Raw genomic sequence first — 13,669 nt, 5'->3', positions numbered from 1 at the left:
CTGAGCCACCAGGGAAGCCCTCTAAAGGAAATCAACCCTGAATACTTATTGGAAGGATTGATGCTGAAGCTCTAATACATTGGCCACCTGTTGGGAAGAGCTGACTCACCGGAAAAGACCTTGATGCTGGGAAAGATTGAGGGCAGGACAAGAAGGGGGCAACAGAGAATAAGATGGTTGGACGGCATTATTGACTTAATGGACATGAGTTTGAGCAAACTCTGGGAGAGAGTGAAGGACAGGGAAGCCTGGCATGCTGCAGTCCATGGAGAGTTAGACATAACTTGGCCACTGAACAACAGTCAGTATTCTCGCCTGGGAGATCCCGTAGATAGTGGAGCCTGATGGACTACAGTCCATGGAGTTGCAAAAGAGTTGGACACAACTTAGTGACTAAACAACAAGAATAACAACAAAAATTCATTTCTTTCTGATGTAGAATTCACTTTTACCCAGTGAAAAGTAGGAGCTATATCATAAGTTTGGAAACTATAAAGCAAAGTTATAGAATTTAAAATTAAATCTCTATCCCATTTGAGCTTTCATTATTTATTTTGTTTAGTTTTCTTCTTAGGGGCCAATTTCAATGTCTTCAATGTCTTAGAATTTCAATGTAAGGTTAGTTTTCAATCATAAATTTGCTAAAACCCTCAAAACTGATAGTCTTTTTTTTTTTTGGCCACAACATTCATTGAATAAACTCATTAAAGATTTCCAACTTTCTAAATAGAAGAAATCAGAACATACAGGACCCATTGGAAAAAAAAAAATCACTGTTGTGAGGACACCAGAGGTTGACTTACAGACCAGTTCTTCAAGACTTCAAACATTTCTAATGTCTGCTTAATGGTGGGCAGTAAGTATAAACTGCCATGCTTGCTTTTTAAAAAACTGTTATTCAACATCAGCTTCTCTCACACTGTGTTTGTCTGGGTAGGCAATTTACTCTTGCACTGTATTTATGTAACTGTTCCTCACTGAAGCGTTTATGTATCTTTAAAAAATATGGCATTTTTATATGTATACTTTTATAATATAAATGTAAATATATAAATTTTGTGTCAGCTATGATTCAGCAGTTTTAAGTCTAAAGTCAGTAAAGGTATGTGGGCCACCAATGTTTCCTTACTTAATAAAATAGAACAAAACACTTCAATTTTAATTTTTATGAGCTAGCCCATTTCCATTGATTAAAAACATGATTTCTGTCTATATACACATGAAAATAGATTCAGATTTTTGGGCACTTTAAAGTATATTTTGTGTATGACCTTTATATGCTTGTTATAAAAGTATTTTAAGTTCAAAGCAGTATTATACTTGCTAATAATTACCAATATTTTAATCTTGCTGTACTTTTCACAATTCTTAGGACACTTCCCACTAAAGATATTAAGACTCTAGAAAAATAAAAGTTGACAATTGTTCATTAAATAAAAGCAACTTGGGGGTGGGAAATAGAAGCTGTTTGAGAATATACAACCAAATCATAGTGCACATTTAAATTACAAAATTTCTTATTTTTTCAGTTTAAACAATTCTTAAAATTTCCTTTCAAAAAGCATACTGATTATATTTTAAACATGTATCAAATATTGCAAACATATTTTTCTCCTTTTACTAGTAACCCCTGCCCCCCTAAACAAAATCCTAGTGAAATAGATACTGGGTGTGTGGCCAAAGTCTGTGAATGTAGGCTATATGTAGGTTTGGTCTGCTGTGTTTCCTCTGAGTAAAGAATTAGAAACGTATGGCCTGCAGCCTGTATAACTGCACCTTTGTGGAGCTTGCTATGTGGGAACATATTCTTCATGTAATTTTTCAAGATCTTTTCTTTGCCAAAAAATGAATCATGCTCATAACAGAATAGTTGGGAAATATAAAAAAGTACAGGAAAAAAAAAAACCCTGTAATCCTACCACCTAATGATACCTACTGGTGATACTCTGGTGTGTTTACTTCCTGTCTTTCTTTTTAAGCAAACAAAAATATAAATGTATACCTATAAAAATATGATTATGCTATTTACAGAGGTTGAGTTCCTGCTTTTCTCAATGGATCAAATGTTCTTGGTTGCTTCCCTTTCTCCTTATATGTTCTTTATAAAAATGTATGATTTTAATGGCCAAAAATATCTTCATTGAATAGATATAGCATACGGTAAAATAAAGACTGGTATTTATAATTTTATAGCTTTTAAAGTTTTACTTTGTGTAAGTAAAATTTAGGGGTTTTTTTGTTTGTTTGTTTTACAAAATTGCTATATAAAATAAAACCTTAAAAGCTATAAAATTACAGATATCACATTTTGGACAACTGATGTCTCTCAGCATGATGTTCAAACAGTGGTACAAAGCCTCTTTATGGTTCTATAACTCCTCAAAAGCTGGGGAGGGTCAACAACATAGGCTATGTTGCTATGAGGATATGACATCCCCATGTTTCAGGTCATGTCTCAAGGTCCATTTGAAATTGAGAGAATCTGTAATGTCACACATGGATAACTGAAGGTCTGCTTGTAAAGTCCACATGCTGAACTCCTACAAGCTGTAAAACAGAGTTGATGGGTTTATGATCCAACCTATTCCTATCATGGTGTATAAAATGGATGTTGTTACCTAGAAGAGAATAAGAATAAAAGGTAAAGGTTAACATATAGGGTTATTCATTAGATGTACTGCTTTCTAGAATCAGAGCAGTATTTTAACTTCTAATTAGTCCAAATGAAAAAGTTATTTACCTGGAGTACATAGCATTCTCCATATAATGACACAATAAATTTTAATTAAGGTAGTAAAGCATGACAAAAATTATGGTTAAATAAGGTTAGTACTTAATTCTTTATGTACTTTCCCTGCTGCAAAGGGAAAGATTTAAATTATAACCTTCTGTTAGGTTTCATTAAATGTAATTAAATAAAACAGCTTGTCAAACAGACAGGAAGAATATGGAACTAGTGTAGATATCAAACCAGAAAATCATCTGTTTCTTAAATGTAATAACAGAATAAATCACTTCCTTAAAAAATTTACTCCTAATTACCAATTTAATAGCCTACATATATTATAACCATAGCCTAAAAGAGGCAGGCTGAAAAATAAGAGCATTAAGACAATCAGTTATATAATACAATTCTTCTATCTGCTCAAATGAAATAGTAGTAATTTAAGCGCAGGCGGCAGCGGCGGGCCAGCGCACTAAGCGCAGCTGAGAGCTACCCTGCGTCCGAGGTCAGGGGCAGCAGTCTAGAGTGCCAGGCTGCACTGGCGCAGGAAAGGCCAAGAGGAGCTACCCGCGTCTGAGGCCAGGGGCGGCAGTCAGGAGGAGCCACCCCGCGTCAGAGGTCAGAGGCGACGGCCAAGAGGAGCCACCGCGCATCCCAGGCCAGGGGTGGCACCCGAGAGGAGCCACCCTGTGTCAGAGGCCAAGGGCAGCAGCAGGAAGGAGCAACCCCACGCCAGAGACCAGGGCAGCGACTGGGGAGCAGCAACCCCATGCCCAAGGCTAGGGGCAGCGGCCGGGAGGGGCAACCCCACGTCCAAGGAGTGGTGGCTGTGCGGGCACAGGAGGGCCTAGAGGAGCCATCCCACCCTGAAGGTCAGGAACCGTGGCGGGAGGAGATACTCCTCATCCAAGGTAAGGAGCAGTGGCTGTGCTTTGCTGGAGCAGCTGTGAAGAGATACCCCACGCCCAAGGTAAAAGAAACTCAAGTAAGATGGTAGGTGTTGCAAGAGGGCATCAGAGGGCAGACACACTGAAACCATACTCACAGAAATCTAGTCAGTCTAATCACACTAGGACCACAGCCTTGTCTAACTCAATGAAATTTATAGTCTAGATCCTGTTTACTTTAATTGTTGGAATGAAGACCAGAATTTTAACATAAAACAACATTAGATTACTAAATATTATAAGAGGCCTGTTTTCTGCATTGTACCTATATGCTGTCTACACTAACCATTGTGGATTTAATATCATAAACTGGCTTTTTATAAAATAAGTTCAGTTCAGATCTCTAGTCATTCCCATTCTATTGATTTCCTCTATTACTTTGCATTGATCGCTGAAGAAGGCTTTTTTTAAACTTTCCTTGCTATTCTTTGCAACTCTGCATTCAAATGGGTACATCTTTCCTTTTCTCCTTTGCTTTTTGCTTCTCTTCTTTTCACAGCTATTTGTAAGGCCTCCCCAGACAGCCATTTTGCTTTTTTGTATTTCTTTTCATGGGGATGGTCTTGATCCTTGTTTCCTGTACAATGTCACCATAGTTCATGTGGCACTCTATCAGATCTAGGCCCTTAAATCTATTTCTCACTTCCACTGTACAATCATAAGGAATTTGATTCAGGTCAGACCTGAATGGTCTAGTGGTTTTCCCTGCTTTCTTCAATTTCATTCTGAATTTGGCAATAAGGAGTTCATGATATGAGCCACAGTCAGCTCCTGGTCTTGTTTTTGCTGACTGTATAGAGCTTCTCCATCTTTGGCTGCAAAGAATATAATCAATCTGGTTTCGGTGTTGACCATCTGGTGATGTCCATGTGTAGAGTCTTCTCTTGTGTTGTTGAAAGAGGGTGTTTGCTATGACCAGTGCATTTTCTTGGCAAAATTCTATTAGCCTTTGCCCTGCTTCATTCCGTATTCCAATGCCAAATTTGCCAGTTACCCCAGGTGTTTCTTGACTTCCTACTTTTGCATTCCAGTCCCCTATAGTGAAAAGGACATCTTTTTTGGGTGTTAGTTCTAAAAGGTCTTGTAGGTGTTCATAGAACCATTCAACTTCAGCTTCTTCAGCATTACTGGTTGGGGCATAGAGTTGGATTACTATGATATTTAATGGTTTGCCTTGGAAACAGAGATCATTCTGTCGTTTTTGAGATTGCATCCAAATACTGCATTTCGGACTCTTTTGTTGACCATGATAGCTACTCCATTTCTTCTAAGGGATTCCTGCCCACAGTAGTAGATATAATGGTCATCTGAGTTAAATTCACCCATTCCAGTCCATTTTAGTTCACTGATTCCTGGAATATTGATGTTCACTCTTGCCATTTCCTGTTTGACTATTTCCGATTTGCCTTGATTCATGGACCTAACATTCCAGGTTCCTATGCAATACTGCTCTTTACAGCATTGGATCTTGCTTCTATCACCAGTCACATCCACAGCTGGGTATTGTTTTTGCTTTGGCTCCATCCCTTCATTCTTTCTGGAGTTATTTCTCCACTGATCTCCAGTAGCATATTGGGTACCTACTGACCTGGGGAGTTCCTCTTTCAGTATCCTGTCATTTTGCCTTTTTGTACTGTTCATGGGGTTCTCAAGGCAAGAATACTGAAATGGTTTACTATTCCCTTCTCTAGTTGACCATATTTTGTCAGCCCTCTCCACTATGACCCGACCATCTTGGGTGGCCCCGGGGGCATGGCTTAGTTTCATTGAGTTAGACAAGGCTGCAACACACCACACAGAAGCGTGGCCGAGAGGAGCTACCCCACGCCCGAGGTCAGGGGTGGTGGCTGGGAGGAGCAACCCCATGTCCAAGGAGCAGTGGCTGCCCAGGTGCAGAAGGGCCGAGAGGAGCTACTCCACGTTCAATGTCAGGAGGGATGGCTGTGAGGAGATACCCCTCATCCAAGGTAAGGAGCAGCGGCTGTGCTTTGCTGGAGCAGCCATGAAGAGATACCCCACGTCCAAGGTAAGAGAAACCCAAGTAAGACAGTAAGTGTTGCAAGAGGCATCAGAGGGCAGACACACAAACCATAATCACAGAAAACTAGTCAGTCTAAAAGATGTCATACAGATGGCCAAAAAGTACATGAAAAGATGTTTAACACTGTTACTTATCAGAGAAATGCAAATCAAAACTACAATAAGGTATCTCCTCACACTGGTTCGAATGGCCATTATCAAAAAGTCTACCAACAATAAACGCTGGAGAGGGTGTAGAGAAAAGGGAACCTTCTTACAGGGTCAGTGGGAATGTAAACTGGTACAACCACTATGGAGAACAGTATGCTGCTAAGCTGCTAAGTTGCTTCAGTCATGTCTGACTCTTACCAACCCCATGGACTGCAGCCTACCAGGCTTCTCCATCCATGGGATTTTCCAGGCAAGAGTACTGGAGTGGGGTGCCATTGCCTTCTCCGATGGAGAACAGTATGGAGGTTCCTTAAAAAACTAAATATAGGGCTTCCCTGGTGGCTCAGTGGTAAAGAATCTGCCAGCCAACGCAGGAGACATGGGTTCAATCCCTGATCCAGGAAGATTCCACATGCTGAGCAGCAACTAAGCCCACATGCCACAACTATTGCGCCTCTGCTCCAGAGCCCAAAAGCCACAACTACTGAAGCCCCAGAGCCAGTGCTCCGCAGGCAACAAGAAATGTCCCTGGAATGAGAAGCCCGTGCACCACAACTAGAGAGCAGCTGCCACTCGCCACAACTAGAGAAAAGCCTGCATAGCAACAAAGACCCAGCACAGCCAAAAATAAATAAATAAAAAATTAAAAAAAAAAACCCTAAGAACTACCATATGATCCAGCAATCCCACTCCTGGGTATGATCTGGAGAAAACCATAATTTAAAAAGATACATGCACTCCAATGTTCACTGCAGCACTATTTACAATAGCCAGGACATGGAAGCAACCCAATGTCCATCAACAGGGAAACAGATACACAATGGAATCTCAGCCATAGAAAAGAATGAAATAACACCACCCGCAGCCACATGGATGAACCTAGGGATTATCATACTAGGTGAACTAAGTCAAAGAAAGATAAATATCATATGACATCACTTACATGCGGAATCTAAAAAAAAAATGATACAAATGAACTTATTTACAAAACAAACAGACTTCAACTTATGGTAGCCAAAGGGGAGAGATGGGGGGAGGAATAAATTAGGAGTGTGAAATTAACATATATACACTACTATATATATAATAGGTAATCAACAAGGACCTACTGTATTTGAACAGGGAACTCTACCCAATATTTTGTAATAACCTACATGGGAAACATAATGCTGAAAAAATCCATTACCTCTAAGGGATTCTTGCCCACAGTAGTAGATATAATGGTCATCTGAATTAAATTTGCCCATTCCAGTCCATTTTAGTTCACCTAAAATATAGATGTTCACTCTTGCCATCTCCTGCTTGACCACTTCTAATTTACCTTGATTCATGGACCTAACATTCCAGGTTCCTAAGCAATATTGCTCTTTACAGCATCGGACATTATTTCCATCACCAGTCGCTTCCACAGCTGGGCTCATCCACAGCTTTTACTCTGTTTCTTCATTCTTTCTAGAGTTATTTCTCTGCTCTTCTCCGGTAGCATACTGGGCACCCACTGACCTGGGGAGTTCATCTTTCAGTGTCATATCTTTTTGCCTTTTCATACTGTCATGGGGTTCTCAAGGCAAGAATACTGAAGTGGTTTGCCATTCCCCCTTCGCCAGTGGACCACATTTTGTCAGAACTCTCCACCATGACCCGTCCATCTTGGGTGCCTCTATAAAGCATGGCTCATAGTTTCATTGAGTTAGACAAGGCTGTGGTCCCTGTGATCAGTTTGATTGGTTTTCTATGATTGTGGTTTTCATTCTGTCTGCCTTATGAAGGACAAGGATAAGAAGCTTATGGAATCTTCCTGATGGGAGAGGCTGACTGTGGGGGAAACTGGGTCTTGTTCTGAGGGGCGGGGCATGCTCAGTAAATCTTTAATCCAATTTTATATTGATGGATGGGGCTGTGTTCCCTCCCTGTTGTTTGACCTGAGGCCAAACTATGGTGGAGGTAATGAAGATACAGGCGACCTCCTTCAAAAGGTCCCGTGGATGCACTGCCGCACTCAGTGCCCCTGACCCTGCATCAGGCCACCACCAACCCCTGCCTCCACCGGAGACTTCTGGACACTCACAGGCAAGTCTGGGTCAGTCTCTTGTGGGGTCACTGCTCTTTTCTCCTGGGTCCTGGTGTGCACAGGGTCTTATTTGTGCCCTCCAAGAGTCTGTTTCCCTAGTCCTATGTAACTTCTGTAATCAAATCCCACTCGTCTCCAAAGTTAAATTCTCTGGGGATTCTCAGTCCCTTTGCCAGATCACCAGGTTAGGAAATCTGTTGTGGGTCCTAGAACTTTCTTAACAGTGCAAGAATTTCTTTGGTATAATTGTTATGCATTTTGTGGGTCATCTGCTCACCTCCACTGAAATTTTTAAAGAGTATTATAGCCACATACAAATCACCAAACCACCACTGATTTTCCCTATCCCGAATACCTGGAATCACTCAGGCATGGAATGGTGGCCACAGTACATCCAGTAAACAGACATCAAAAATATACAGGAGTGTTTGAAGACAAACGATGTCCCCTGTGAGAGCACAGCATCCTGACTGCTACTGTGTACACTTTTACATGGTGGCTACTTTATAAAGAAAGTGGATGGCCTCTTGACTTCCAGATAGCATAAAAAGCACACTGCTGAAGCTGAGCTTTGATGCTTACCTGGACCTAAAATGAGTGTTCCACCTTGCTGAGCTGGGTCTCCTTGAAAATCAAAAAGAGGGCCAGTTACTGCTCTCCACAGGCTCCGAATGCTTCCTGAGAGTATATTTGATTTTACATGGGGGCTCTGTCCTGAAATATTAGGAATTGTCTTTAGATGTTATCATTTTATATTTGACTTGACATTAAGATAACGTTAGTATTTTTAGAAAACAGTCTCTCTCTTATGTATTATCTTACTTTTGACTTGCCTTTTTCTCTTCCTTTGAAGAACAGTTTCTCAGCCTTTCACTACTGATGTTTAGACCAGATAAGTCTTTGTCCTGAGTACCGTAGGGTGATTACCATCATCCGTGCTCTCTGAACTTACTTCATGCCATAGCAACCACCATTTACCAAGCTGTGACAATTGAAAATGTCTCCAGACAGTGGCAAATATCCCCTGGGTGGGGGAGGGGTCAAAATTGTCCTCAGTTGAGAACTACTACTTTAAAAGAGGAAGTGATGACAGACCCAGATCATTTTCTGCCACTGAAAAATGTCAGCTATAGAATTCTCAAACTGGCAGCACTTTCCTTTTTAATCCCCATTTATATTTGGTTTAGTCTCTTACCTAGTAATAGATAACTACATTCCTCTTCAAAAGACATTGTGGCACAGACTACTGTTATATGCTGGTCGAAACTTGTTTACTCTTTCTGGGACCACAACTAAACATTTCCCAGTCTTCCTGGGGTTTGGTATGGCTCTATGACCACAATCAAACCAATGAGTAAAATAATGTGTGCCACTTCCCTGGCATCTCCTAAAAACCTCTCCAGAGGTGATTATCCATGTTTTTTCTATCAGGTCGGTGCAAATACAGCTGCAGGTTTTGCACTGTTGAAATTTGCCATTTGATTTTGGAATACATTCTTAATAAATGTGGTTATGTTATATATCATTTTAATGCACATTTCTCATTTTATGTTTTTTTTGCTAATGACTTATTATTTGCTATTTATTTCATATTTATTTTGGACTATGGAAATGATGTTAGACAACCAAATCTGAGCAATTTTCTCATTTGAGTTTAAAATTAGTCATAAAAGATGATGAAACTCATAAGACCTTTGTATAATTTTATATGAAGCACCTGATTGTGACAAGGGTCAGGTCTGCTGACCCCCGCGTGACTCTGTATTCATCCCTATGTATAACAAAAAGGTATATAAACAAACCTGAAAAATAAAGAAATCGGATCAGTTTCTGGAAAAATAAATAAATAAATAAAATAAAATGAATCATAAAGCAGTAGAAACAACTCAGTGATGCACTGGCCCAGGAACTGTTGATGAATGTACAGTGCAGTGGTGGTTCAAGAAGTTTTACAAAGGAGACAAGAGCCTTGAAGATGAGGAACATAGTGACCAGCCATCAGAAGCTGACGACAACCAACTGAGATCATCAAAGCTGATCTTCTTACAACTACATGAGAAGTTTCCAAAGAACTCAACGTAGGCTGTTCTACAGTCATTGGGCATTTGAAGCAAACTGGAAAGGTGATAAAGCTTAATGAGTGGGTGCCACATGAGCTGACTGGAAATTTTTAAGAATGTCATTTTGAAGTGTTGTCTTCTCTTATTCTATGCAACAACAAGGAAGCATTTCTCAATTGGATTGTGGTGTGCAATGACAACTGGTGATGACCAGCTCAGTAGCTGGACCGGGAAGAGGCTCCAAAGCACTTCCCAAAGCCAAACTTGCACCACAAAAAGGTCATGGTCACTGTATCACTACAGCTTTCTGAACCCTGGTGAAACCATTACATCGGAGAAGTATGCTTGGCAAATTGATGAGATGCACCAAAAACTGAAATGCCTACTCCTGGCATTGGTCAATAGAAAGGGCCCAGCTCTTCTCCATGATAATGCCAGCATGTAGCACAACCAATGCTTCAGAAGTTGAACGAACTGGGCTACGTAGTTTTGCCTCATTCGCCATATTCACCTGACCTCTTGCCAACTGACTACCACTTCTTCAAGCATCTCGACAACTTTTTGTGGGAAAAATGCTTCCACAACCAGCAGGAGGCAGAAAATGCTTTCCAAGAGTTTGTTGAATCCCAAAGAATGGATTTTTACACTACAGGAATAAACCAATTTATTGCTTGTTGCCAAAAATGTGTTGATTGTATTGATACCTACTTTGATTAATAAAGATGTGTTTGAGTCTAGTTATAATTTAAAATTCATGGTCTAAAACATCAATTACTTTTGCACCAACCTAAATACATCCTTTGAAGTTTGGATTGACAATGGCAGAGCCACATGATGGAAGAGGCCTGAGTCTTTCCTACTGTGTCCCTCAATTGCTGCTTGGAGAAGCACCCAATAGAAATATCCTTCTTGAAATGTGAATGAATAGGAACTAACTTCATTCTTTATATGCCACTGAGACTCTGAGGTTTAGCTGTAACAACAGTAACTATAGCTACCTTTCCATTTTTACTTGTCAGTTTTTCTATTTCCTTTCTCACAGTGACTGATACTTTCACTACCTTTGAGTAAAGAAACTACCTGTTTTATAACTTATCTTTTTCCTACCCCTGCCTTTTATTAAAAAAAAGAATCTGGACTCCACCAATTCTAAGGCCAGAGAGTGACCGAGCAGTGAGACATTGCAGCCCAGGTCTTCCTGCCTGCCATAGTCTGCCTCTCCAGGTGCATGTCAACCAGTGTACACAGTTACCAGTCCCATTTATCTTCTCCTGTGGAAGTCACAGTACAGAGCTAACCCCTCAGCCCTGTGGTCCAGCTTCAACTAGTGCTTTGGGCTTTTCATTTTAATGATTATGCTGCCTTTGACCTGCCTGATTTCTTAATATTTCCAGATGCCTATTATTTCCTTCATCTCTCCAACTTTTCTATTTCTTTTGTGTTTATAAGAGGATGGACATTCATTCATCTTACCAAGAAGCAAATACATTCTCACTAGCTTAGAGACATGGGTAAAGGACTAAAGTTTATGTTTTCAAGGATTTTATACCTAAAATAATGTTCATAAATCCAAACTATCCCCTTATATCCAAAGAAGGGTCATTTAATATTTCTGAAATTTTAAAAATTCAATTGAAGAAGATTCCACAACTTAGAATTTCACAATCTTGGCTGTAAAGCACAATCTAATTTTGCCAGTATGAATTTAGTTAAGTGTAAAACTCCTGGTTTTTTTTTTTCCATTTTTTTCCTCTTTACTTTGGTTTTTGGACTCAAGACCAGAATTTGAATTTGAAATATTAGATTAAGTATTGTAAGAAGCATGTTTCCTGCATGCACTTATCTGCTATCTATAGCGATCACTATAGATTTAGTACGATAAACTGGCTTATTATCAAGTAAGGCAAGATGAAATATCAGGTAAATCCATTACCTCCTTGAATTTAGTGGCTTTATTTTCTTATTCTTTGTCTTTATAACCTGTCCTGTTAATTTTAAATTATTATATTTTATTTTCAATGTTGCTTTCAAGTAGGATTATTCTGAGACTGATTCTAAGACCTGTGCTTTTTCAGGTGGGAACTTTAAAAAATCATTTCATGAGAACCTAGTGTTTTCTGTTTGGAAAGAGAGTTGTTTGACACAGATCAAAGGAGTTTAAATGATATGAATATACTTTCTTTATAATTATAAGCATGTATTTTGCTTTAAATTCATCTGTTTTCTTTGCAATTCTCTCTCTCTATTGAGGCAATGAATGATGAGGTGTTACTAAAGTAAAACTCACAGTTTGTATCAAAAGCAGCTAAATGATAAACAGACCTTACATGTGCTGAGGCTCTGATATAGCACAGGAAAATAGTCTACCAAAGATAAAGGTTCACAATCTGTACTGTTGCAATTTCCTATACTAAAAAGAGAGGAGGAAAAAAAGAACAAATTCTCTATCTATGGTACCTCATCATTAGTTTTAATAAAGTTTAGGTCGCTTTCTTTAAAAACATTAGTAAAGGAAGGGATCATGTCAACTCCGCTTCATAAGTAGCAGCTCTGTGATCTGTCCCTCTGTGTCTCTACTTCATGCCCTGTCATTTCTTTCTAGGCTATTACTACAAACTTGTCAAGAATACCAATTACAATGGATACCTCCTGTTTGGCACGTTCCAGTTGCTCCTCTACCTGGCAACAAGACTTCTCCACTCAAACACTTTTATGACTCCCCCACTGCCTTGAGAACGAATCCAAACTCCTTCGCTTGTTCCCAGACTCAGTCCCTTGGCTCACACAATTCCCAACTGGCTCCTAGTCTCTGGCCAGACATAGAGAACTCTTGCAGTTCTCCAAGAGTCAAAATTTTTCATACTGATGTGCTACTTTCTGTCAGCTGCAGCATTCCCAGCCTCACTTCACCCAGCTAACTCCTTAAAGAGTGAGCTTAGACAACACCATTTCTAAGAAGCCCTCCCAGATTCTTCTCTCCCTGTGCATTTCTGGTATTACAGGCATTTCTGTATTATCTGCTAAGTCGCTTCAGTCGTGTCCGACTCTGTGCAACCCCATAGACAGCAGCCCACCGGGGTTCCCCGTCCCTGGGAGTCTCCAGGCAAGAACACTAGAGTGGGTTGCCATTTCCTTCTCCAATGCATGAAAGTGAAAAGTGAAAGTGAAGTCGCTCAGTTGTGTCTGACTGTTAGCGACTCCATGGACTGCAGCCTACCAGGCTCCTCCGTGAAATGAGATTTTCCAGGCAAGAGTATTGGAGTGGGGTGCCATTGCCTTCTCCATTCTATATTATAGGTATTGCCAATACATGCTCTCCTCTTTTACAAGCCCTAAGCCGTAATGTAATTAACTGTTTGCTTCTTTCTCCCAGGGTAGATTATGAGCATTGGGAGGGCAGGGACTGCATCTTTTGTCACAGTAGTCCTGGGAACAGCCAACACAGTGGGTACCATGGGTGTCATTCTCAACATTTGTTCAGAGTAAGTGATCTGGGTTCTAGTTGAGTTCTCTTGCTTGGTATTTCAGAAGCCAAGTTCCTTTTATCTAAAACACATATCAATAGTTCACCTAAAGCTTATTGTACTTTTAATTATAAAGAATTGTGCAAGGGCAGGGAATGTGAACCTTATAGAGATGAATAAAACATCAAACCTTTCAACTAACTATACTACTT

The 13,669-nt window shown here is 40.0% G+C and overlaps 1 protein-coding gene across 2 annotated transcripts in view; it reads right to left on the bottom strand.

Moving 5' to 3' along the window:
- Nucleotides 1-1,151: 1,151 nt before the first annotated feature.
- PRXL2C (peroxiredoxin like 2C) overlaps nt 1,152-13,669 on the bottom strand; it is a 15,556-nt gene continuing 3,038 nt past the window's right edge. The window contains exons 5-6 of one of the 2 annotated variants that reach the window (XM_069575722.1): nt 8,516-8,557; nt 1,152-2,618 (exon numbers count right to left, since the gene is read on the bottom strand). In XM_069575722.1, coding sequence (XP_069431823.1) covers nt 2,491-2,618; nt 8,516-8,557 — 170 coding nt within the window. In that variant the 3' untranslated portion in view covers nt 1,152-2,490. Of the gene's footprint in view, nt 2,619-8,515; nt 8,648-13,669 lie in introns of both variants that reach the window. The other variant, XM_069575721.1, reaches the window with a different exon arrangement.

This window comes from Ovis canadensis, chromosome 2, assembly GCF_042477335.2.
Source record: "Ovis canadensis isolate MfBH-ARS-UI-01 breed Bighorn chromosome 2, ARS-UI_OviCan_v2, whole genome shotgun sequence".
NCBI classification, from domain to species: Eukaryota; Metazoa; Chordata; class Mammalia; order Artiodactyla; family Bovidae; genus Ovis; species Ovis canadensis.
Note: the sequence above shows the minus strand (reverse complement) of the source record. Positions and strands in the feature narration are given on the sequence as shown.